Here is a 26853-nt window from a genome sequence, read left to right on the forward strand (position 1 = left end):
GTTCTCCTGAGAGTAGGCGATTTACCCAGATGGAAGAAATATGCTAAGTTACTCCGCAAGGGAATAACTTAGCGCACAAAGAGAAGCGCTAGAGCCCTTCAAGTAGTGACACGTGTATGGTCAGATGTGAGTCACATGCCTCCACGTGTCATCATCTGAGAAGGGCGCGGTCCAGATAAAGGTGCACTCCGTACCGCTAAAGGTACAGACAAGCGCAGCCAAGCGCAGAGACGCGCAGACATGCACAGACACTCACACTCTATTGATTCTGGAGGTACGTTGTCGCAGAAAAGCATAACAAGGTTCTGGCACATGCCAGAGAGGGATAACAGAATTCTGTTAGGCCCAGATACAGGGAGAGGCATAAAGGAGAATCAGGGAGAGATTCAGGGGGGATAGAAAAAAAGAGAGCAAGAGTTTTCACACACGCTACTAGTTTTTCTCATTGGTGGTTCTGTGATCTAACTTGATCGTCGGAGCGCAAACGGCCGCTAGAGGCGCCGTCTGTGTGTTTTGCTGGTCGCGTTTGGAGATCCTAGAGAAGGTTCTGAGGGTGATTTTGCAGATAGCACAGTCGCGTAGACGGAGCAGAGAGAGAGCTACGAAGCGATTCCTCCACGCTCGAGTTGTCGGCAGGATCATTTGGCGCCCACCGTGAGACCCGAGTGAATCGTGGTCCCATATACACCACAGTTCTTGAAGCTTACCAAAGTTTTGCCAAGTTCTTTGCTAGGGAAAGATGCCAAGAAATAGACAACCATCACCTGCGCCATCTGCTGACGAAGGAGCTGTGACAATGGCGCAGGTTCTGGAGATGGTGCGCACGCTGCAGGACAACGCCGCGGCGTCGAGAGTTGAACAAGAGAGGATGCAGACGGAGTTGGTTGCGTCGCAGAGTAGGAACGATGAGCTAAATCGCGTCAATGAAGAGCTAAGGAGGACGTTGCAGGCACAGAAGGAACGTGCGGTTGAAGAAAGGGTGTCGAGGCCACCGTCGCCTCCAAGAGCGTTCCCCATGCCATTCTCCCCTGAAGTCATGGCAACCATGGTGCCTCCCAACCTGGTGGGAGTGAAGGCGTCGTTCACAGGGGTAGAAGATCCGGAGGCGCATCTGACGGCGTTCCACACCCAGATGATGTTGTCTGGGGGCTCAGACGCTGTGTACTGCAAAATGTTCATGAGCATGCTAAGCGAAATCGCCATGGAATGGTTCATGAGCCTACCAGAAGGACATATCACTTCTTTCCCTCAGTTTTCAAAGCTTTTCACGGAGCAGTACATCGTTAACAAAGCACCCGCAGTGGTGTCATACGATTTGTTCGATGTACGACAGTACCAAGGCGAGTCGCTGAAGGACTACCTCAACCGCTTTGGAGCACAAGTGGTTAGACTGCCCAGCAAGGATGAGGATATGCTGGTGCACGCGTTTAAGAAGGGAGTGTTGCCTGGTCCCTTCAGTGAGTCCCTCATCAGGAGCCATCCCAGCACCTTTGCAGAGATCCGACGACGCGCGGTGGCGCACATAGTGGCAGAAACAGAGGTTTCTGAGAAAAAAGGAAGTGCTGCACCACCAAGACCGCGTGGGGGGCAAGGGAAACCGTAGCAGCAAGCAAGGGTGCATGAAGCCAAGGAGGGGAAAAAGGTGCGGGAAAAACCTCGTCCCTATGCACCAGGCAAGGACCAGGGCAGGGGGCGTGCAAGGGAGAACAATGCACCCCCAAGATACAATTTCATGGTGGGATTGGCGGATCTCATCGCCCTTCCTGCTGTTGTAGCGAGACTACGAGTACCGGAGAAGACAGATAAGGTACTTGGAAGGAAGAAGAATGAGTGGTGTGAGTTTCACCAGGCCTTTGGCCACACACTCCACTCCTGTTTGGCGTTGGGACACCAACTGGCAGAGTTGGTGAAGTCCGGATTCCTGGTAGATTACCTGCGTGAGCCGCAGGGTGATCGCACGTCGGGATCCCAGGCTGGAGAACAGCAGCATGAAGTCCTTATGCACGGGGAAGTGCAAACAATCGCGGGAGGCTTCTCTGGTGGGGGATGCACCGTGTCACAGAGAAGGAGGTACGCTCGATCGGTTATGGCGGTAGACTCGGTAGACGAGAGCCATTACCCTGAAGTAGATATTGTCTTCAGGAAAGCTGACCTACGGGACGTTGTCCCGCACGATAACGACCCTGTGGTCACTTCCCTCGTCACGGCAGGAAGACGAGTGCACAGAGTGCTCGTAGATCAAGGAAGCTCGGCAGACGTCATGTTCTGGCCGACGTTTAACAAGTTGCAGTTGTCCCCTGATCAACTAAGGCCGTATACCGGGTGTCTCTACGGCTTCGTAGGGGATCAGGTAGAGGTGCGGGGGTACATTGAGCTGAGGACAACGTTCACTGATGGAACGACAGCCCGCACCGAAAGGATAAAGTACTTGGTGGTGAACGCCCCTTCTGCGTACAACATTTTGTTGGGGAGGCCAACCCTCAATAGGTTGGGCGCAATACCATCAACGAGGCACATGAAGCTAAAGCTGCCGTCGATGGAAGGGACCGTAATAACCATCAAGTCAGATCAAGCTGAGGCTAGACGCTGTTATGAGAACAGCCTAAAGCAGAAGAGAAGCGTATGTCACGTCACCACGACACCACCACCTGGTGTGCGCGAAGAGCGATCGGTGGTTAGGGAAACGCAGGGCGCTCGGAGGATGGAGAACGCTACGATGGGGGGCTCCCAGGTAGCTCAGGTTGAAGAAGAAGAGGAAGGCGCGATCGCTCCTCGCGGGTCAGGGATCGCGAGGGCGGTCATCGCCAGTGAGAGAAGGCCTCACCCAGCTGAAGGATGGGTTGAAGTGGACATAAGGGGAAAAAGTTCAAGTTGGGGGGATCCCTCGTTGAAGAAGAGCGAAAGCTGATTGTCGGTGTTATCGAGAAGCACATGGGCACCTTTGCATGGTCAGCGTCCGACATGCCAGGAATCGACCCCGATTTCCTTTGCCATCGTTTGTCAATGGACCCTAAGGTTCGACCTGTGCGACAGAGGCGAAGGAAATTCAACGAGGAAAAGAGGAAGGTGATCCATGACAAAGCGCAAAAGCTCCTTGCTGCAGGGCACATCAGGGAGATCCAGTACCCAGAGTGGCTAGCGAACGTGGTGCTGGTGCAGAAGTCAAATGGCAAATGGAGGATGTGTGTGGACTTCACTGACCTCAACAAGGCATGCCCCAAAGACTCTTACCCCTTACCTAGTATAGATGCTCTAGTGGATAGCGCGTCATGGGGGAAGCTGCTCAACTTCTTGGATGCGTTTTCGGGATACAACCAGATCAAAATGCACCCGATGGATGAATGCAAGACCGCGTTCATGACTGAACGGTCTTGCTATTTCTACAAGGTCATGCCATTCGGGCTAAAGAACGCGGGGGCTACCTACCAGCGGCTCATGGATAGGGTGCTCTTGCCCATGCTGGGAAGGAACGTACATGCATATGTAGATGACATGGTGGTCACGTCCCAAGAGAAGAAGCACCACGCAGTCGATCTGGAGGAACTATTCACCACCATCGCCAAGTACAGGCTGAAGCTCAACCCTGAGAAGTGTATTTTTGGCGTGGAGGCTGGGAAGTTCTTGGGTTTCCTCTTAACAGAGCGGGGAATCGAAGCTAACCCAGAGAAGTGCGCAGCGATCGTGGCAATGAGGAGCCCGACAACGGTGAAGGAGGTGCAGCAACTCACCGGTCGCTTGGCAGCCTTATCCCGGTTTATGTCCGCTGGAGGGGAGAAAGGTCATTCGTACTTCCAGTGTCTTAAACGCAACAGTAGATTCCTTTGGACACAGGAGTGCGAATAGGCTTTCATCAAGCTGAAGGAGTATCTGGCAAGTCCACCAGTCTTGCGTAAACCTCAGGTAGGCATCCCTCTTCATCTATACTTCGCTGTGACGGAGAGAGCAGTCAGCTCAGTCCTGGTGCAAGAGCAAGATCAGGCCCAGAGGCCTGTGTACTTCGTGAGTAAGGTGCTGCAAGGCCCTGAAACAAGGTACCAGGCCCTCGAGAAGGCTGCCCTGGCGGTGGTATTTTCAGCAACAAGACTCCGGCATTACTTCCACAGCTTCACAGTGGTGGTAATGACGGATCTGCCCATCCAAAACGTGCTGAAGAAACCTGACGTAGCAGGAAGGATGGTCAAGTGGGCAGTGGAATTGTCAGAATTTGACATTAAGTACGAGCCCCGAGGACCGATCAAGGGGCAGGTGTTCGCGGACTTTGTGGTCGAGCTGTCGTCGATCGCGACACCTGCAGAAGGTTTAGATTTCCGATGGGTGTTATCGGTGGACGGCTCCTCTAATCAGCAGGGGAGCGGCACTGGAGTCATTTTGGAAGGCCCAAACGGGGTACTGATTGAGCAGTCCCTCCGCTTTGCCTTCAAGGCTAGCAACAATCAGGCGGAGTATGAAGCCCTGATCGTAGGAATGTTGCTAGCAAGAGAAATGGGAGCAAGAAACCTGCTAGCCAAAAGTGACTCTTTGCTAGTCACCAGGCAGGTTACAGGGGAGTTCCAGGCAAAAGATCCCCAGATGGCAGCCTACCTGGAATATGTACAGCTCCTGAAGACGTCCTTCACCGAGTTTGAATTGGTGCACATGCCAAGAGAGCAAAATGCTAGAGCAGACCTGCTTGCCAAGCTGGCCAGCTCAGGCAAGGGGGGGGGGGGAAGCAGAGGACCGTCATTCAGGAGACCTTGAAGGTACTGCGAGCGTTCGTGTCAGACAACCAGGTACTTCATGTGTACAAATCAATGGAGCGTCTGACGATCGGTCATCGGTCGTTGACTCAAGAAACGTTGAAAGCGCCGAGGGTGAGAGCGCGACCGTCGAAGATCGATGAGTCGATGGAGGTCCGCGCGGTGAAGGAACCCGACACCTGGATAACACCGTACCAGTTGTACTTAGAAGATGGTGTACTCCCACTTGACGTGGCAGAGGCAAAAAGGATAAAGAGGAGCTCGAGTAAGTTTACTCTAATTGATGGAAACCTCTTTAGATTTGGATTTTCTCACCCTGTGCAGATCTGCGTGCACGGCGAGCAATGCACCAGACTCATGTCTGAGCTGCACGAGGGGGTGTGCGGAAGCCATGTAGGTGGTCGCGCTTTGGCAAGTAGGATACTCCGCGCGGGGTACTACTGGCCAAAGCTAAAGGAAGACTGCGTGAGGTTTGCTCAGCGTTGCAAACAGTGTCAACTTCACGCAGACTGGCACAAGGCACCTCCTGAGGAGTTGAGGTCCATCCATAGCCCATGGCCATTTCACACATGGGGGATCGACATCCTAGGACCTTTCCCCCTGGCGATAAGGTAGATGAAGTTTCTCATCGTGGCCTTCGAGTACTTCGCCAAGTGGGTGGAGGCAGAACCAGTCGCACACATCACCGCACAGAAAGTCGAGCACTTTGTCTGGAAGAACATCGTCTGTCGCTTCGGAATACCCAAGAGGTTGGTTTCCGACAATGACACCCAGTTCACGAGTCATCAGCTGAGGAAGATGTGTGAGGAGTTAAAGATATAGCAGGTTTTCGCTTCAGTGGAACACCCAAAAACTAATGGGCAGGTGGAGTCGGCCAACCGAGTACATCTCAGGGGGCTGAAGCGAAGACTAGACAAGGCTAAAGGAGGCTGGGCAGAGGAGGTCCCCAAAATCGTATGGTCTTATCATACCACCCCACAGTCCAGCACCCATTAGACACCCTTCAGCCTTGTCTACGAGACAGACGCCATGATTCCCGTGGAGATACAGGAGAGCTCCCCCAGATTCTTGAATTTCATTGCTGAAGAGTCCAATGAAGAGCGAAAGGTGAATCTGGACCTACTGGACGAAGTGCGAGAAGAAGCCAGAGTCAGTGCTGAAGCCGTAAAGAGAAGAGTAGAACGGAGGCACAACTCTAAGTTGAGGCTCAGGCGCTTCCAGGAAGGTGACCTGGTGATGAGAAAGGCGCATCAGAATGAGATGGAGAACAAGTTGTCTCCAAAGTGGACAGGCCCGTACAAAGTGGTTGAGACGTTGGAGAACGGAGCTTATCGGCTAGAGACTCTGGAGGGAGGAGCAATCCCCAGAACGTGGAACGCCACCCACTTAAAATTTTACTTCAGTTAAGTTGTAAAGTAGTTGTGTTCTCGCGCTAAAGATAAATGATCTGTATATAGTGGAAACAGTTGAACAGACAAGGGGGCACTCTTTTCCCTAAGGAGGGTTTTTGACGAGGCCACCCAATGAAAAGATTTCCAGCATATCAAGTGTGCGCAAGTATTAAAGTTAAAATCCTCCTTGCCCCAGGCGCAAGTGCAGGTGATCGGTTAGGCCTTACTCGCCCTAGGCGCGAGTACTGGCACTGATCTAAGTCTTCCTCACCCCAGGTGTGAGTGCAGGCGACCAGGGTTTTGAAAAGCCAGGGATGCTAGTAAGACCAAGAGAGGGAAAGGAAAGATTTTGACAAATGTCCTTACCCACTTGGCATACACCAATATTGGCCCAGTAAGGCTCTTAGTTCGAAACCCTTCTCACCCCAGGAGTGAGGCAGGGAATGAACGACCCAATCCGCCAAAGGGTGATGACCTTGGGGAAGGTAAGAAGGGTTAGCGAGAAACACTTTTCTTTCCCCAAAACAAGGCATCACCTCGAGCGATCAATGTCAAAGTCGTCTATGCACTCAGCGCTAGAGCGACAGAGAAGCTAAGTGGAGACCGAAGAACGATGACTGATAAGTCGTCAGTGATTGGCTAGTGGTACAAAGCAGCGCACAAGAGCTGTTAAAGACAAAGCTAAGGAAGTTGTTGGTCGCGTTCAAATTAGAGGCCAAGATCAAAGAGTACAAGATCGCGCTAAACCTAAGCTAGCTAACAGTTAGTCGTGTGCATGAAGAAAGGTGAAGGTCAAGAAAGTACAAGAGAAGAAGCTTATAGCTGAAACGAGTATGTATTCACACCAAGTTTTATACAAATCCCAAGTACAAAAAGTTGTGCAGAAGTATAAATTTACAAAAAAGAGAAGAGCTCAGGGAGGAGGGGTGAGCTTCCCATCTACCACTTCGTGATAAATGCTGAATTGCGAGAGGTCCAAATCTGGGAGAACGCATCGGATCTGCTCGAGCGCCAGCTCGAATCCGTCAGTAAGGGCGTCAGCACCCACGTTCATAAGATCGAATTTCTCAGCCTCCAGTTTTTGCTTTGAGGCCTCAGCAGCATTTTTCTCGGTGGTAAGGGCAGCAAGGGAAGAGGCAGCTTCCTCCAATTGGCCCTTGGCTTCAGACAGTTTGCCCACCACCTCCTCAAGTTTCTTCTCCCCAGTAGCGGCCGCTTCCTTGGTGGACTCGAGCTCCCCCGCTAATTGAGAGTTCAGTTGGCGTAGGGAGGAGGTCTCGGCCCGCAGCTGCACCACCTCGCAGTCCAGTGAGTTGACGGCTTGCCCCATCAAGATCTCAGTCTTGATGGTCTCTTGGACCTGCGCTAGGTACTCCCTCCTAGCTTTTTCCACCATGCCCCGCATCAGATCTACGGACCCTTGGGCAGCTTCGAAGTCACTTTGCAGTGACTCCTTGTCATGCTCAAGCTCCTTTACCCTCTTCTCCAGGGCTATTTGCTTGCGGTGCTGGGTGGAAAACTCCAAAGAGAGCACCATCTGCCTAGCCAGGTGCATATCCACATCATCTCCGCTCCATTCGACGAGCTCTCGGTTGCAGATGAGCTGTCGAACCAAGGTGATGATCCGGCTGAAGTTCTCGTGGCTAGCCCCAGAGACGCTTGGTCGCGAACTGGAGCCACCACATTCAGCAGTAGCAGCGGAGGTTGGCAGTGGTGGTGGGAGACCCCCCGAATGAGCAGAAGCGTCCCCAGCAGGAGGAGCAGATTGACCAAGAGATTGGCCTGCTGGGGGGGTAGATGGTGGTCGAGGAGCTGGAGAGGGTTGTTGACGGGGAGAGGGAAGGCACGTGGGCACTGGGGCAGGTTGAGTAAAGGGAGGAGGGGGTGAACCTTCCTCTACCTCCACCACCTCGATCTCCCCAGGTTGAAGAGATGAGGCCCCCTCAACCGCTGGCAGTTTCCTCTTGCGGTGTACAAGAGGAGAGCCAAAACTCTCCTCTTCTGTTGAGGGAGCAGCAGCAGCAGCAAATGAAGGAAAGGCCTTCACCAGCTTCCTTTTTTTCCTTCCTTGCTCGGGGCCTTCAGTTGGCGCGACCGAGAGAGGAGGGGCTGCAATAGGCTCGGTGGTCGAAGAAGAGGAGTCAGTCCATTTGGCCCCCCGGAGTTTGGCGAGCTCCAGCAAAGCTTTCCTCCTATCCTTCCCTGACATGGTATCTACATCGAAAGGAAAAAGAAGAGTTAGATGGCCTAGTTATGCAAGTAAGTCAAAATGTACGCAATCATGCATGAGAATGTGAAAGTATCCTAAGAGGTGGATGAAGAAGAGCTACCTATGTATTTTTTCAGGGCCAACACATCGAACTCATGTTTGATGAGGAGTGCAGAGTTGTACTTGGCCCCCAGGAACAGCCCACATAGCTCGCGCTCGTAGGGGGCCATGGCTTCGAGGTCCCGGGGTTTCTTGAACTCAACCGCAGGAACCCAGTAGAGGGGGTACCCCTCGAGCAACGTTGGACTTTGTGGGGTGGCAGATATCATGTAGAACCTGCCTTTCCAATCTTTCAAGGATTGCTGATACAGGCCCAAGAGCACCCGTCCAGCAACCCCGTTCATACTAACCCAGGACCTGTCCCCAGGGTTCTTCGCCTCGAAGAAATAGAGGAACACCTCCACGGAGGCGTTATGCCCGAAGTAGTTGTAGAGAATTTCAAATGCCCGGATGAAAGCCCAGGCATTTGGATGGAGTTGGCAGGGCGCGACGTTCAACTCCATCATCAGCTCCTTCTCGAAAAAGGTGAATGGCAGGCGTAGCTTCAACCTTTTGAAGATGGCAGAGTAGATGAAGACGAAGGGCACCCCATTGGTGGCCCTATCGTCCACGCAGATGGGCATCCCTCGAGGAGGAATGCGGATTTGGATGTTAAAGTCATTTTCCCTGTCGATGGCGCAGGAAGGCTCATCGGAGTTGTTGCTCAGCAGGGATGTGAGGTGGCCCTGGGGTAGTAGGGTGGAGGTTTCGGCAAGCAACGCCAGGGGGGCCCAGTCGTAGACCCTGGCGTTGTCATGGTAGGAGGTTGCAACGGGTGGAGGTAGAGCTGGCGCACTTGCGGAAGGCTGTGCACCAGAAGACGAGGCTATAATGCGAGCGGTTTGTTTCAAGCGAGCCATCGCGAGATAGCTGCAATGGAGAAAAAACGAAAAGTCAGAATGAATGGAAGAAGAAGGAATGATGAATGGTTCGGCGAAAACAGAGAAGGGGAAGGAGAAAGAAATGCCCAGGTGAAAAGAGGAAGAAGGAGAAGCAGAAATCAGAGCAAGAGCGCGAAAAACCCTAGCGCGGGTCGAGAGAGGGAAAACAGAGAAGATGAATGCATGATAACGAGAAAGATGAATGCAATCGGTAAAAATAACCTAAATAGACCCAGGAAGAAGAAAAACCATACCTTTGGGTGATCGCGAGAGGTTTGGAAGCAGAAAACTTGAAGAAAGATGGGTGCGCAGAGAGAGAGTTTGCAGAAAGTCTAAGAGTTGATTGAAGAAGATGAATAAACAGTGAAGGCGCGCGCCTATTTGAATGAGAGAAGCGCTAGCGACACTCCACGCTGGCCGATCGGTCATCGGTAGTCGATGACGTCAGCAGCAGAAAACCACGTGGACCACTCGCAGGGTGACACGTGGACCAGGTTACAGAGAGATCAGGGAGGCGATCGCCAAGAGCGGCGATCGAGGGTCAGTAACCAAGGGACAACCGACAGATCACCCAGAACGGTGATCGGTGGTCAGTAACCAAGTGGTCACCAACAGACCAGTTCCCAGATGAACGCTTAGGGGCAGAACGCGAGAAGCAATAGAGCACTGATCAGTCATCGGCGTTTCATGTTACACGTAGTTAAACTGGGACTGAGATTCCCAGCGAGAGCGTTACACATGGATCTCGCATGAGCACATCTCAGGGAGTCGCGCACGAGAGTGGCCTGAGGGAGCTAGTAAACCGATCAGTGATTGGTGACTCCCTTAACCCATTACGTGCGTGAAGGGTAAGCCGTCTACGCAGAGAGAAACGCTTGGTGAGTGTGCCTAGACCAGCCACACCTGGCGTTCTCCTGAGAGTAGGCGATTTACCCAGATGGAAGAAATATGCTAAGTTACTCCGCAAGGGAATAACTTAGCGCACAAAGAGAAGCGCTAGAGCCCTTCAAGTAGTGACACGTGTATGGTCAGATGTGAGTCGCATGCCTCCACGTGTCATCATCTGAGAAGGGCGCGGTCCAGATAAAGGTGCACTCCGTACCGCTAAAGGTACAGACAAGCGCAGCCAAGCGCAGAGACGCGCAGACATGCACAGACACTCACACTCTACTGATTCTGGAGGTACGTTGTCGCAGAAAAGCATAACAAGGTTCTGGCACATGCCAGAGAGGGATAACAGAATTCTGTTAGGCCCAGATACAGGGAGAGGCATAAAGGAGAATCAGGGAGAGATTCAGGGGGGATAGAAAAAAAGACAACAAGAGTTTTCACACACGCTACTAGTTTCTCTCATTGGTGGTTCTGTGATCTAACTTGATCGTCGGAGTGCAAACGGCCGCTAGAGGCGCCGTCTGTGTGTTTTGCAGGTCGCGTTTGGAGATCCTAGAGAAGGTTCTGAGGGTGTGTTTGCAGATAGCACAGTCGCGTAGACGGAGCAGAGAGAGAGCTACGAAGCGATTCCTCCACGCTCGAGTTGTCGGCAGGATCAGATTCGAATTTGGTGATACCCACTTTTAAGATCAATTTTGGAAAATATAATTGACCCATGAACTCATCAAGCATGTCATCAAGCCTTGGGATTGGATGCCTATACTTGATGGTGATGTTGTTGATTGCTCGACAATCACAACAAATTCTCCATGTTCCATCCTTTTTGGCACCAACAAGACAGGTACAACACAAGGGCTTAAGCTCTTTTGAACCCAACCCTTCTCCAACAAGTCTTAAACTTGAGACTCTATCTCCTATGTTTCCTCGAGGTTTGTTCTATATGCTGGCCTATTTGGTAGGCTTGCCCCCGGAATCAAGTCAATTTGATGTTCTATACCTCTAATAGGAGGAAGTCCATTGGGTCCCTCTTTAGAGAATATATCTTCAAATTCACTTAAAAGATTTGTAACTTGAGAAGGTAGACTCTTGGGTTCTAGATTTGTGGCGGTGCATGTAAGTGTTCATTTACAAAACATTAGGCTAGGTTTTTCAACAAGAAGCATACTTTCCAAGGTGTTTTCAAAACATTTGCCTTGTTGAATAACCTTGTGGGAAGGAACACTCTTCTCCCACGCCTTTCTATCCTTAAGGATTTTCTCTTTTTCTATCTCTTTTTTTTTTTGGCTAACACTTCAATCCACTGAAATCCAGAATATCATAATTTTCTTATGACGTATTTAATTTGCATAAAACAAAACAGCCAGAACAGAATTTGTTAAAATAGAGGATCCTAAAATCTAGAATTAAAAAACAGAAAGAGATACTTCAAAAACACAATGGAATGAACGTGATGGAATTTGTATGGATCTAGCATACAAATAAGAACTCAAACTAAAAGGAAAAATTCAACAAAGGATCAAATCAATTCCAGAGACACTCTAGTTGCTTGCTCGAGCCTTGAGGTTACGCACCAGGGACTAGGGAAAGAGAAAATATACACAATACACATAGTTCTTTTGACCACCTTCAGAGTGCCATTCACGGTGCTCCGATACGGAGGTGCAGAGTTTTTTTTGTGTTTCTTGCTAGCTGATTTGAGCGTCGGAGTGCAAACGGCCGCTAGGACGCCCCTTTGTCCTTCTTTGCAGGAATCCGCAGGTAGCCAAAGGGAAGGTGTCCCTAGCTGACGGGCAAGGTCGCGCGCGAAGATGTCCCAGGTCAACCGGCCGGCGATGAAGGTGGTGCAGATTATGAAGGCGGCCGGCGAGACCACAGGGAAGGTGTATGAAGGCACCCTAACTCGCCAGTTCCAGTAGAGATCGCACTCCCAAGTTAGCTATGTACTGGGCAGCACCATGCATAAATAACTTAGCCAAAAAGAGAGTCAGAAGCAGCGCCCAAGTCAAGGAGGCTCCAGATGATGGCACGTGTACAGTTGGATGCGAGCCACGTGTCCAAGTCTGTAACTGCCAGGAGAGAGAAAGCAACCAGGTATATAAGAGTTCTCAACGAACTTTCTGAGGTATGCACGTTAAGATTACACTCTTTACGCTTGCGAGTTATAGAGCTTACTGTGAGAGAGGATTTGCACGGTTCATGTTCTCTTAGTATTTGGTGATTCGGTCACTGACTTGGGCGTTGGAGTGCGATCGGCCGCAGCGGCGCCGCTCTGTTTCTTTGCAGGTTCTTGAGGTGGATCTCGAAGAGGAACGGAGGTTTGAAGCGGTGCGCACGTCGATCCTTTGACGAGGCAGTTTCCAGCGTTCCGGTCAACAGGCAGGATCATCAGGCGCCCACCGTGGGGCCGTGTAAAACTTGCTCCCATCCACGGCGCGAGTTCTTGAAGGTTTTCGAAGTTTCTGCGTGGTTGTGTGCTGGTGCAACCATCGTTCGCTGTTTGCTTGAAATTTGTTCGGTGAATTCGCGTTTTATACCGTTCGTTTGGGTTTTCGATCGGTGAAGTGAGGTTTTCCTGCTGTTTACGCGTAATTTGTTCGGTGGAGTTGAGTTCTTTCGCTCGTTTGGTTGTCCGTGGGAAGAGCAGTGGTTTCTGGTGGAGTTGCAAGTTTCTTTGAAGGTTTGCGGTGTTCTTGAGTTTTCTCGCGGAGTTCCGCACAGTTTTTCCGATTGATCGCTGACTCAATCGTAGCTAAAGTAAGTGTTGTTCGCTGCATTCTGTGATTCGCTGAGTTTCATGAGAAAAATGAGAAGCAATCGCTCAAGTCCAGTTGCGCCCGTCGCTGCTGAAGGCGTCGCTGCCATGACCATGGCGCAGATGGCAGAGATGATGCGTTCGTTGCAGGCAACTGTGGAAGCCTCACGCATAGAGCAGGCGAGAATGCATGAGGACCTGGTCGCCTCTCGCGCCAGGAATGAGGAGCTCAACAAGGTGACTGAGGAGCTGCGTCAAGCTCTTCAGGAGCAGCAAGGGCGTTCTTCTGCTGAAGAGGTTGCGCCGTCATCGCCACCTCGTGTTTTCCCTATGCCTTTTGTTCAGGCGATTACTGACACGCCTATTCCTACGAGCGTGGTCCCTGTCAAGGCTGTCTTTACCGGCGTGGAGGATCCAGAGGCTCATCTAACCACGTTCCATACACAGATGATGCTGTCGGGAGGGTCAGACGCCGTGTATTGCAAGATGTTTGTGAGCACGCTCCAGGGAACGGCGTTGAAGTGGTTTGTGAGCCTACCTAACGGTCACATAACCAATTTTCAGCAGTTCTCGAAGGTTTTCGTCGAGCAATACATCGTGAACAAGGCACCGCCCAGGGTGTCTTATGATTTGTTTGATATAAGGCAGTACCAGGGAGAGTCCCTCAGAGACTACCTGAACCGCTTTGGAGCGCAGATGGTCAGATCGCCGGCCAAGGATGAAGAAATGCTGGTCTATGCATTCAAGAAGGGCGTGCTGCCAGGACCATTCTGCGAGGCCTTGATCAGGGCTCACCCTGCAACGTTTGCTGAGGTCAGGCGACTTGCGGTGGCTCACATCGCCGACGAGAGTGAGGTCGCCGAGAAGAGAGGGAGCGTGGCTCCCGCTAGGCCACGCGCCCAGACCAGGATCCAGCCGCAAAGGGTGCTGGAAACAGCAGCGGCGGCCAGGAAGGACCAGAGGACTCGCCATCCTTATGATAGGAGGAACAAGGGGAGGGGCCAGGGACGCCAGCAGCCAGCACGCCGGGAATACAATCGCCCGCCTAAGCACAAGTTTGTTATGGGATTGGCGGACCTGATCGCCATTCCCAATATATCTGCTAGGTTGAAAGCGCCTGAGAAGGTGGGAGACAAGGTGCTGGGACCAAAGCCAGACGCCTGGTGTGAGTTTCACCAGGGCTTTGGCCACACTTTGGACTCGTGTTTGTCCTTAGGGTATCAGCTCGATGATCTGGTTAAGAGCGGGTTCCTAAATGACTATCTGCTGGATAGGAGGACGGGGGGAGCGTCGAGTTCCCAGCCAGCAGGTGGAGAAGCCCAGCAACACGAGATGCCTATCCACGGGGAAATCCACACCATTGCAGGAGGCTTCTCAGGTGGTGGATGCACCGCATCGCAGAGGAAGAAGTACGCGCGGTCGGTGATGACAGTGGATATGTTTGAAGATCACTCACCGGAGGTGGACATTACGTTCACCAAGCAGGATCTTCGGGACGTTGTGCCCCATGACAACGATCCCATAGTCATTTCGTTGATTACGGCGGGAAGGAAGGTCCACAGAGTTCTGGTGGACCAGGGAAGCTCGGCAGACGTGATGTTCTGGCCGACTTTCACGCAGCTGGAGTTGCCCCTTGACCAGCTAAGGCCCTATGGAGGGTGCCTGTATGGGTTCGCTGGTGACCAGGTGGAGGTCAGGGGGTATATTGAGTTGAGAACCACGTTTACAGATGAGGCTGGTTCGAGGACGGAGAAAATCAAGTACCTCATTGTAAACGCTCCTTCAGCATACAACATCCTGTTGGGAAGGCCCACGCTTAACAGGATAGGCGCTATACCGTCGACTCGGCACATGAAGGTGAAGTTGCCGTCTATGGAGGGGGTGGTGATCACGATCAAGTCTGATCAGAAAGAAGCGAAAAAGTGCTATGAGAATAGCCTAAAAAACAAGAGATCAGTGAGTTATGTAACAACCACCCCACCTGATGAGAATCAAATAAAGGAGGCTTTTATTAATGGAGGAAAAGGACATCCACCCTCACATTTGAAGTTCTTCCTTCTAGTCTTCTCAAAATTAAAAGAAGACATAAAATAAAGATGAGGCCCAAGCCCAAAGCCCAAGCCCAAGCCCAAGAAGGCCAAAGCCCAAAGAGCCCAAGTCCATCCCATGAGGGGCAAGGCCAAGCTTTGAAATACTCTTGTATAGTTTTAGGAGGTGTGGTTATTAAATAAAGGTGTGTGAAAATGTAAAATAAAGTCACATTGTCCATGTGACTTAGGAGAGTGGTGTAGGTGTAGTTTTTGGGAGGTGTCATAGTAGAAAAAGGTCACACCTCCCATGTGACTTGTTTTTGGTGGGAATTTCAAATGAGTTTATTTGAAATTTCCCACTTATTTTTCAGCACCTTAGGCTATAAATAGAGGTGCTTCCTTTGTAAAATGGAGATTTGAATTTTATCTAAAGAAACTATACTCAAAATTGGAGTGAGCATTTGGAGAGCTTTGAGCTTCTTCTCTAGTCTTATCTTGAAGGACCATGGTTTCCTCAAGTGGCGGCTTCCACACTCATCTAGGAGCATCCATACTTCTAGTGGCGTGATCATCCAACCTATCTTCCATCTTCATGAGCATTCTCTTCTCCTTCCTTTCTTCTTCTTCAATTGTTCATGTTACCTTGTGTTTTTGAGTTGTCTAGCTTTCGGTTTTTTCTATTTTCAGCACCTATATTCTGTTTTGTTTTTAAATTCTGTTCGGTTCTTTTGTTTAGTAGCTTAATTCTGTTCGGTTGATCTAGTTTCTATTTCTTTGTTGATTCAATTTGACAATATTTGGTTCATCCAAATGAGTTTGGGATTTGGTACTTGTTATTGGTGAGTTCTTGATCTTAGAACCATGATCCAACTTCTAAGAAAGTGCCTCTACATTTTCCAGCTCAAGGTGATTCCTCAAAGTGTCAAGAATCTTGTTCTATGTGGCTATTGGAATCACATCATGTGGTATCATGAGTCTTAGGTTCTTCTTGTTTAATTGTTGAGTTGTGTGCACTTTATTTCAAGAGCTCTTTTAATTTCTTGCAATTTAAGTTTCTGTTTTAGAATTTTAATTGAGTTTTCTTGCTGTTTTTCTTTTGCTCCAAGTGTTTGAGGAAAGGTTTATGGCACTCATAATTCTTATGAGTATGGTTGCTCTTTTGGAATGGCATTATCCTTCCTAGAGTTTACCTTAAGCTTCCTTTCATTTGTTACAATTTGTGTTGTGTCTTTTAATTTTTGAATCATGTCAAGTTGTGTCTTAGTCATGTTATTCCATATATGTCATTACTTCTAGTAGTACTTTTATTGTTTTGATTGTTTCTTGCTTTGGTGTCATATAATTTTCTGAATTGATGTTGATCCTTTGTGCATTTTCTTTTTAGAATTGAGTTCATACTTGTATTCTAGACCTATACAAGTTCCACTACATCATTTTCTATTATGTCTTTGCTAGTTCATCATCCTGTTTTTTATTCCTATTAGGATTCCTTTGTTTCTGAAAAAAGTGCTCTGTTTTTTATCGGCCGCAGCGGCGTCGCTCTGTTTCTTTGCAGGTTCTTGAGGTGGATCTCGAAGAGGAACGAAGGTTTGAAACGGTGCGCACGTCGATCCTTTGACGAGGCAGTTTCCAGCGTTCCGGTCAACAGGCAGGATCAGGATGTAGCTGGGCGGGGGCCGTATTGATCTCCGTGAGGAGTTCCCTCTCGAAGCGTGTGAATGGAAGGCGTACACCAACGCGTTTGAATACAGTTTGGTACATGAAGAAAAAGGGGGCCCCACCCTTGGGTCTGTCATCCACACAAACAGGTTCCCCTGGTCTGCCGGGGTGGACGGATATATGGGCGTCGTGGGTGCGGCAGAAGGCGTTGAAGTTGTATAAGTGAGGGTCACCCCGATGGTTTTCCACAGCCTCGAAGGTTGTCAAGGTGGTGCATTCGTTTAAGAGATCGTCAGAGGCCCATTTATAGAGGGCCTTGTGGTTGGTCTTGGGGGGAGAACTGGACCTCGATTTCAAGCGCACCATGATGCGGATAAATAGCTGAAGAAAGAAGAAAGGAAAAGGGTTTTAACAAGCGATGCCAAGGCAGAAAGGGGAAGAGAAACCCTAGAAAATGCCAGGTGACAAAGTCAAAGTCAAAGTCAGCGTCGAGGTCAGCGTTAACATAAGGCACCGCCTAGGTGATGTGACGCCAAGGGCAGGCATCGCCGAGGCAAGGCGTCGTCAAGAGCAAGCGTCGCCAAGGTGAAATATCACCAGAGTGAGGCATCCGCAGTGTTGCTCCCCGATACCCATGGGTAGGAAAGACCATGGAGGGAGTGATACTATGGGAAGGCCTCAAACCCTGATAACCCCGGGTAGCAATAAAGGGAAGAGAAAGGTGGCTGCAGGGTACAAGAGGAAGGTAGATATGCTCTCGAAGCGAGTGACTAGAGGTTTGGGGGCATAAGCTGGCACCCAAAAAGTCACCCCTTGCACCAGAAGCACTCCAAGGAAGGAGGACTCACACGACGAAAGTACCCCTAAGTTGGGTCCCAGTACTGTGAGGCCCTCCACGTGTGATAGCAGCCAAGTCAGAACGGAAACATCAATTTGTCCGGTAAAAGGTAATTAAAGCTATTTAAGTTAAAGTTTACGTTTCGAGCGTTTAAGGTACTTTAAATGCTCCAAGCGGTTTAAACGTCTTAAAGGCGCTGAACGTTTCATAACCTTAACTGCGCTTTAAGACGCTTTAAAAGTTGGAGTAGTTTAAATAGAACCTGGAATGTTGGAAACGGGGTTCGAACTTTTGGCAAATTTTCTAGAGACACTCTAGTTGCTTGCTCGAGCCTTGAGGTTACGCACAAGGGACTAGGGAAAGATTGTTTGCCAGAACGAGAAAATATACACAATACACATAGTTCTTTTGACCACCTTCAGAGTGCCATTCACGGTGCTCCGATACGGAGGTGCAGAGTTTTTTGGTGTTTCTTGTTAGCTAACCTGAGCGTCGGAGTGCAAACGACCGCTAGGGCGCCCCTTTGTCCTTCTTTGCAGGAATCCGCAGGTAGCCAGAGCGAAGGTGTCCCTAGCTGACGGGCAAGGTCGCACGCGAAGACGTCCCAGGTCAACCGGCCGGAACACATCTCATTGTTCCAATGAAAGATCTATGATCTTAAGGAACAAAGATGAATATAGTAACCAAGAAAAAGAAACTAGTGAGTGAAAAAAATGTAAAAATAGAAAATCACCAACAAGTGAAGGTCGAGTTATCTATAGGCATCTACAAAGATAAAGTTTTATGTGATGTATTGCCTAAAGAAACTTGTCATGTCTTATTGAGACGACCACTACAAATTGCTATAAACTCCGTGCTCAATGGTCGTACCAACGAGATTACCTTCACACATAAAAAAAATATTTTTCATGAAGGAGAACTCATGGGCCAATTTGGAGTTGATAAAACTCGAGATGATATGATTCCAATAGCTAGATATGAATGATTCTTTGACATTTTATGGAATCAACTTGAGTTTGAGAATGAATAGGCACTTTTAATAGAAATGGATCAATGTTCTATGTTTCAAGAACTCACCAAAACTTGCACCAAACACCAAACTCACATGGAAGACCCATTTCTTGCCAATTGAACCGATTAAATTGAACAAGAAAGTAAATGAACCGATTGAAACTCTAAAGAAAGCAATTGAACCGAACAAAACATGAAAAGGAGCTACTGAACTGAATTAAAACAGTAAAAAATTGAAAAGAACCGAACAAAAGTGCACGAAAAGGAAATTGAACCGAATAAAAGAAACTACACTTGATTTAGAGTTCATATAGACATGGAAATGGAAGAACTAAATGGAGAAGAGAGGAAACTTATGTGGATGAAGAACTTGGTTGATGAACACGCCACTTGAAGTGTGATTGCTCCAAGATAAGTGTGAATTGCCGCCACTTGAGGAAACCAAGGCTCTCAAGATGAAACTAGGAAGAGGAGAAATCAAATCTCACTCACTCAATCACCAAATTGGGAGAGTTTCTTTACTACAAATTCCAAATCTGCATTATGAAGGACCTAAGCCCTCCTTTTATAGGAGCAAGGGCTGGTCATGAAGCTTACAAAACAAGCTAACCAAAAGTCCCTTGCATGCTACTCACTTCTAGCACCTAAAGTGAAGCATGAAGAGTCACCTTCTAGAAAATTCTAAACTAATGCCTAAAGATGCTTTTACAAAAGAGGTATCTAAGGTTTCCCTCTAAGCACCTTTCCTAAAAACTATGTATTTAAACATTCTATATTATTTACAAATTTATAAAAGAAACTATAACGAGAGATATTTAAATGAAGCCTATTCTTGAAAACTTGTAGACTTCTTTGGCTTTAGGCTTGATCCTCTCTTTATTTTATGTCTTCTTTTAATTTTGAAAAGACTAGAAGGAAGAACTTCAAATGTGTAGGTGAATGACCTCTCCCTTCATTAATAAAAGCCTCCTTTATTTGATTCTCATCATACTCCTCGAGTTGGAGAGAATTCGTCCACGAATTCTGAATCCCTGCATATAACAAAGTCAGTTTAGTGTTACAATTAAAAGTGGAAGAAAAATGTAAACATGACTTATCATTTGTAAACAAAGGGATTTCAGAAAAGGAGGTTCTATAAATCGACCAAGTTGGTAAAATTTGTTTGGGAATGATGATATCTTTTGGAAAAAGGCCTCTTAAATGGTGAAAACCATTAGGAGGTATGAAATCATCCCTAACACTTTTTAACCAAGATGGTGTTGAAATAGAAACCTTGGGTAATGAAAAAGATAAGGAAGGAAAACACCTTGGAGGTGAAAGGATAAGACTCATGTCAACTTGGCTTTCTTTGTCTTTTTCATTTTTACGTGAGGGAGGTGGGTGAGGTAGGTCTTGTTTTACCTTGTTTGTCATTAAGGTTTTTTGTGGACAATGAAGAGCTATGTGCCCAAAACCTAAACATTTAAAACATTTTATATTGGAAGTTTTGGTAGGTGACTTAGGAATAGAAGAATTTGTAGTAGAATGGTCAAAATAAAGTTGAAAATATAGTTCTTTCTACTATGCCTAGGGTAATCATGAGAGACAACCACAACTCTAGGGATGAGTATCTTTTCCATATTGAGTTTGAATACAATAGGGTAGTTCATAAAACTACTAATATTTCTCCATTGGAGGCTGTATGTGGGTTTAATCCTTTTTCTCCTTCAGACTTGTTACCACTTCCTAATCCACAATAATTTGTGCCTAAGGAAGGAGTAACAAAAACTGAATTTGTTAAAAAAGTGCATGAGAGGATTAAAAAACAAATACAACAACAAACAGAGAAATATCATAAGAATTGCCAAAAACAATATAAAAACAAGAAGAATGGCAACTTAATAAGACTGATTTTTATACAACTGCTCAAAATAACTCATTTGCTTTATTTGATGACTCCCAGAGATGGACATTTGATCCTAGAGAACGAGCCTAGTTTTCAAAACAATAATAAGGCTATTGTTCGAGATCAAACCTGTATATCTGAGGACAGATCCTCTCAAGAAAGAGGGGATGATGGAAGAGGCCCAAGCCCATGATAGAAAAAGCGCAAGACCAAGCCCAAATACAAGTTCAAGCCTCAACTCAAGTCCAACAAATAGAAGATCTGGGCCAACTAAGCATCATTTGATGTCTTTTTTTAGTAATTACTTTTGAGTATTTTTAGTAGAACATAAAGGGAGGTGTAGATATAGATATAAGAGGTGCAAATGTATAAAGCTAAGTCACACCTTCCATGTGGCATAAAAAGAAGGTGTAGGTGTAGATTTAGGAGGTGCCAAAAAAAGAAACCAAGTCACACTTCCCTTGTGACTAGGAATTGGCTCCAAATTCAAATGCTTCCCATTTGAATTTCCCTCAACTTTCTTTTGAATTTTCAGCCCTCTAAACACTATAAATAAGAGGGCTTGGCTCATGTATTTGCAAGATTAATATACTAGTGAATTGCTGCCAAATTTGAGCCAATTTCACTTCTTGTCTAGAACCTCCCAAGGTTAGACTATTGATCTTCAATTCTCACCTTACCAAAGAGAGATGGCCTCACCACTCTCATTCCTTATCTAGCATGCACCTCCAAGGCCACCACACCTCTTAGGAGGGCCTTGTTCATCATCCTCCATTAAGCTTCCGCCATTTCACCAACAAAAACTCCAATCATGAAGGCACTCTCCATTAATTGGAATGTAGTTGGGCCGGAGTAATGTTTAGCTCGGTTAAAAGTTCTTTTTCAAAAAAGGTAAGAGTAAGGCGTAGACAGACCTTCTTGAACACGGTGGCATAGAAAAATCATAAGGGTTTCCCAGAATCACAGGACTCATCATAACATACTAGCTCATCTTCTCTACAGGGAACTACAAGTATCCTATCATTTTCCCCACCGAAACGACAACCTTTTTCCTAAGGGTTACTATTCGGTCAAAGGCAGTAAAGGAGCAGGTCTCTTTCAAAAGGTTTTGGGGAGCCCAAATGATGGAAGAGTTCCTTCAGGTTGATTTGAAACTTGAAATTGATGGTGGCGGAAGCTATGGATGAGGCGTGCAAGGATCTCCTAAGAGGTGTGGACTCCTTGAAGGTGCATGTCATGTGTGGAGAGTGAGTGGTGAGGCCATCTCACTTGGTAGAGTGAATGATTGATGATCAATTGTCTATCCTAGAGAGATAGGAGACTAAGAGTGAGATTGGCACAAATTTGGCAACAATTCACTCATATCATTAATCTTAAAATTACATGAGCCAAGCTCTCTTATTTACAGGGCTGAAAATTGAAATGAAAGTGGAGGGAAATTCATATGAGAAGCATTTGAATTTGGAGCCAACTCCTAGTCACAAGGGAAGTGTGACTTGGTTTCTTTCTTTGACACCTCCTAAATCAACACCTACACCTTCTTTTTATGTCACATGGAAGGTGTGACTTATCTTTATACATTTGTACCTCTTATATCTATATCTACACCTCCCTTTATGTTCTACTAAAAAACTACTCAAAATTAATTACAAAAAGAGACATCCAATGATGCTTAGTTGGCCCAGATCTTCTATTTGTTAGGCTTGAGCTGAAGCTTGAACTTGTATTTGGGCTTGGGCTTGGGCCTCTACCATCATCCCCTCCCTCTTGAAAATTATGTGTCCTCAAATCCAATCCCTCTCCTTCTTCATCATTATGTGGATGTGTGTGGTTGGATGGTTTCCATCATCCCCTCCTTCTTGAGAGGTTCTGTCCTCAGATCTACAGGTTGATCTCGAACAACAGCCTTATCTTGCTTTGACAACTAGGCTCGTCCTCCAAGATCAAATGTCAATCTATAGTAAACATCAAACAAACATGAGATAAATTTCCTTTTTAAAAGAAAATTAAAATAAGAGAAAACTAAACAAAAATAAGGATTTTTATCTTTAAAATTATTTTTAAAAATTAACATAAGACCCCTTTAATAAATATTTTTGTTCACTTTGTGTTGTTTATTGCCCAAACTAGGCAACAACAACATCACAAAGTTTGGTTTTTGAGATTTTTGTAAAGAAGAGTAAGCATTATATAATTGAAAAGAAGAGTTCAAAGTATTGTAATGACCCTTTAAGGATTCTTTCTCAACCATGCTTTCAGGGTGTGTCATAAAAGACTCTTCTTCTTTGTTGGTTTCCTCTTCTTCCTTTTTAGTCAAATATTCTTCTGTATTTTCTATGGAGGAAACATTTATATCTATATCTGGTTCAGCTCCAAACATAGATTTCTCTACAACCACATCCTCACAAGGGTTTTCTAGAGAAGATAAAATGTTGTCGATATATGATTCAACTCTAGAAAAAAAGGTTTTTGTATTGTCCTTTTCTATCATCACTTTTTCTCTCTTTTCTTTCTCTTCTCTAGCTTTCCTTTCGTCTTCCTCTCTTTCTCTTTTCTCCTTCTCTTCTTTCTTTCTTACAAGAGCTTTAAATTTTTCTTTAAACTCTTTTTCTCTTCTAAGATATTCTTTTTTTTCTGTTTATAAAGTTTCTTCCTTTTTCCATAAGCTCTTTCATTTCTTCTCTGAGATTCTTCTTTTTCACATATGGAAGCGCAACAAACTTTCTTCTCATACATATCTTCAGTTCATCCCAATTAAGTACTGTTCCCGCCGGTTGACCAGGGATGTCTTCGTGCGTGGCTTATCCTAGCGAGCTAGGGCACCTTCGTTCTGCTCCGCTTGTGAATACCTGAAAAGAAGTGGACAAAGGGGCGCCCTCGCGGCCGTTTACACTCCGACGATCAAGTCAGCTAGCGAGAAACATCAAAGGTGACGCACCTCCGTATCGGAACACCGTGAAGGGATGCTCTGAAGGTGGTCAAAAATGCTGAGTAACTAGTACTGTGTGCGCACAGTGGGTGCGTAGTAAAACAACTAGGGTTTGGGGCTCTGTGTAAGCTGTGAGAATTAGGTCAAAACTCGGATCCCGTTTCAAGCGTCCCAAGGCCCTTTTTAAACACCTCCCGTATCCAAAGCGCGTTAAAGCGCACTGAAAGCGCATAAAAACATGCTTTGAAACGCTCGAAACTTAACTGAATTAACGCGTACCTTAGCGACTTTTTAGGAAAGCCTTGATGTTTTTAGTGCTTATTGCCACGTGTTCTTCTGACTTGATCGCTACTCTACGTTGAGGGCCTCACAACGACGTAACCCAACTTAGGGTTATTCCATTGTGTGAGCCCTCTTTCCTTGAAGTGCATCTGGCGCAGGGAATGACTTTCTGGGTGCCAACTCATGCACCCCAGCCTCCAGTCTTTCGCCCTGGGAGTGTATCTTCTCTACTCTCGCACCACGCACCTGGCTCGCCTCTGGGTTTGGCCCTCTCATGGGTCGTATCTACCCCAGGGGTCTCCCTGAGGTGGCGTGGGTACTTCACAAGTCAGGGTACTCGCCACGGTACTAGAACTATGGCCTTGAAGCCACCTTTCTCTTCTCTTTGTTACTGTTTTGAGCTGTCGAGGCCCGAGGCCTCCTTACGGTGTCGCCCCCTCCATGGTCTTTCCTACCCATGAGTATCAGAGGGGTAACACCGTCGACGCCTTAACTCGGCGACGCCTTCTCTAGGCGACGCCCGCTCTTGACGACGTCTTCTCTTGGCGACGCCTTCTACTGGCGACGCCTCAACAAGGCGACGCCACGAGCGGTCAATCTGTTGACTTTCTTTCTTGGGTCTCTTGAGGGGTCCCACCATGCGTTGACTTTGACTTTGGTCAACGCCCTGGGACGGTACACAAGCCCCCCAGTCTTGAGCTGACACTTGTTTCAGCAAAAAGACTTAGGCCTCGTCGCCCTATCGTCCACGTGGCATTCTTGGTGACGTGACATTCTCTTGAGCAGTTGACGTGACAATCCTCTGAGCGTCTGACGCGACATTTACTGCGCTGAAGATGCGACACTTTAAGTCATTCGCTAATCTCTCAACACGTGGCACGATCCTATGGGGACGAGTGTCGTTGGCGCTTCCAAGTTAACGTTATAACCTTTCGAAATTGCGCGCTCAAGGCACTGTTTCATTTGTTCTCTTCGTATTCTACTCACTGTTCATCTTCTTCTCCAAAAGCTCTCTCTGCATTTTCTCTTTGCACTTCCAACCTTTATCCACCCGATCACCTAAAGGTACGGTTTTTCTTTTTCGACGACTCCTCCCCTCTACTGTTTTGCACTTATAACTGCCTGGGACTGTTTATATTTCCGCATTTCTTGTGTTTTTCTCTTTTCCTCCACATTTCTTCGTTCTCCCCTCTTTTCTGGATTTCTCGCGTGGGTAGGGGTTTTCTTAGGGTTTCTTCCCCCTTTTCTTCCTAACCCCATTTGCTAAACCTTTTCTCTTCTTCATTCTTCAGTTTCTTCATCAATGGCGCGTACTAAAATAACGACCAACCCTCCACCCCCCAAAGTCAACTATAGGGCCCTTTACCCATGGGCTCTAGACGAGCTGCTCGACGAGTACTCGAGCTTGGTCTCCATAAAGGCTTGGAGGGATCACGTAAGAGAGTTGAGCGCCTACGACCATCGTGCCTTGGCGAAAAGGCACGATGACGACATAGCAGTGCTCCCTTGTACCTTAGGGGAGCCTGTATGTGGGGACGAGCGGGCCAATAACGGGGTTCCCTTCTTCTACTTTTACCAAGTGGTTTTCAAGCGCATAGGGATGCGCCTGCCCTTCTCCAGGTTCGAAAGGGATATTAACTAAAATCAACGTTGCCCCAGCCCAGCTACACCCCAACGGTTGGGCCTTTGTCAAAGCCTTTGACATCTTGTTCGGGTTCTTCGGACGCACTCCCTCCGTCGATATCTTCCTTCATTTTTTTGAAGTGAAGAAGCAGGGGAAGAACCTCTGGGTGAGCCTGAGCAGCATACCTGGAAGGGTCCTCCTGACCTTATTCCAACAATCCTTCAAGGGGTGGAAGGGCAAATTCTTCAAAGTTTGTTGTTCTGACTTTGACCCCTCCGCCCTTGACGGCTTCCCCTTGTACTGGGTGAAGGAGGTGAAGCCCACGAAGCCCAAATCCCTTGACAAGTTGCCCTCGAACGATCGAGAGGCTTGTCAAATTCTGTGCAGCGCGGGGGGCTTCGACACTGCCACCTTGATAAGCCTAGAGTACAACGCTAAGGCTCTACCGACTTACATGAGTAAGAGAGCCACCCTGATAACTCTTCCTTCACTGTACTTTCTTGTTCTTTCTTAGTGTATGACTTACCTGCTTTCTTTGTATAGTGTTTGACTTGTGCTCAACCCCTATTGCATTTATCTTTTTGGTGCAGATTCGAAGATGGATAGACAACGAAGGTTGAGGCTGGCTCATGTCCTGAAGTCCAAAGACGGGGCTTCAGCGAAGAAAGTTGGGGGGTCCCCCCTTCCAACCTCCGATGCACCACCATCTTCTCCCAATTCTCGCTCTCAGCACACCACAACACCATCAACTCCACCAGTCCAACCCTCTCCTAGTCAACCTCCACACTCTCCACCTCCCATCGCGGCCATGCCCCTCGCGCTGGCTGAAGCTGCTGCTTCCTCAACCCCCCTTGACAAAGGAAAAAGGGTTGTGGAGGTGGTTTCTGATGATGATGAAACCTCTGCTAAGGGGCAAGTCTTCAAATGACAAAGGACAACCCATCATACCCCTCAACAAGTTACCTCTGCCACCTCCTCCTCACATGGGGTCGAATCCTTGAGGGAGGACCCTCCAAGCGCCACTTCCCCCCTTCAACCGATGGATTTGGAGGGTGGGGTTGAAGCTGAGCCCACAACAGTTCCTCCACCTGCCCCAGAACTCCCCCTCCCAATGCAAGATTCTCTAAGGGGCTTCTTGGGCAGGATGTCCCCGCGCGGCCAAGCTGAAGGGCCCGAGGCCTCCTTACGGTGTCGCCCCCTCCATGGTCTTTCCTACCCATGAGTATCAGAGGGGTAACACCATCGATGCCTTAGCTTGGCGACGCCTTCTCTCATCGACGCCTTAACCCAGCGACGCCTTCTCTGGGCGACGCCCGCTCTTGACGACGCCTTCTCTTGGCGACGCCTTCTACTGGCGACGCCTCAACAAGGCGACGCCACGAGCGGTCAATCTGTTGACTTTCTTTCTTGGGTCCCTTGAGGGGTCCCACCATACGTTGACTTTGACTTTGACTTTGGTCAACGCCCTGGGACGGTACAAGTACTTCTGATTTTCTGCCAATTCTAACATTAGTTTCCCTTTGTGTCCACCAAGACCTAGCATCTTCTTGAAAACCGAGGGTGGCTAATGGTACTTTTCTTTTCTCAATCACATGGTGGCAGAAAAAAATTTGTTCTACCTTCATTTCCCAATCTA

The 26853-nt window shown here is 47.8% G+C and overlaps 1 protein-coding gene across 1 annotated transcript; it reads left to right on the top strand.

The window, feature by feature from the left end:
• The first annotated feature begins 1732 nt into the window (after positions 1-1732).
• On the top strand, positions 1733-4160 carry LOC137838487 (uncharacterized). Its single transcript, XM_068647732.1, has 2 exons — positions 1733-2350; positions 4104-4160. Exons 1-2 carry the CDS (start codon positions 1733-1735, stop codon positions 4158-4160), a joined length of 675 nt encoding a protein of 224 aa, XP_068503833.1.
• The last annotated feature ends 22693 nt before the right edge of the window (positions 4161-26853 follow it).

This window comes from Phaseolus vulgaris, chromosome 4, assembly GCF_000499845.2.
Source record: "Phaseolus vulgaris cultivar G19833 chromosome 4, P. vulgaris v2.0, whole genome shotgun sequence".
NCBI lineage: Eukaryota > Viridiplantae > Streptophyta > Magnoliopsida > Fabales > Fabaceae > Phaseolus > Phaseolus vulgaris.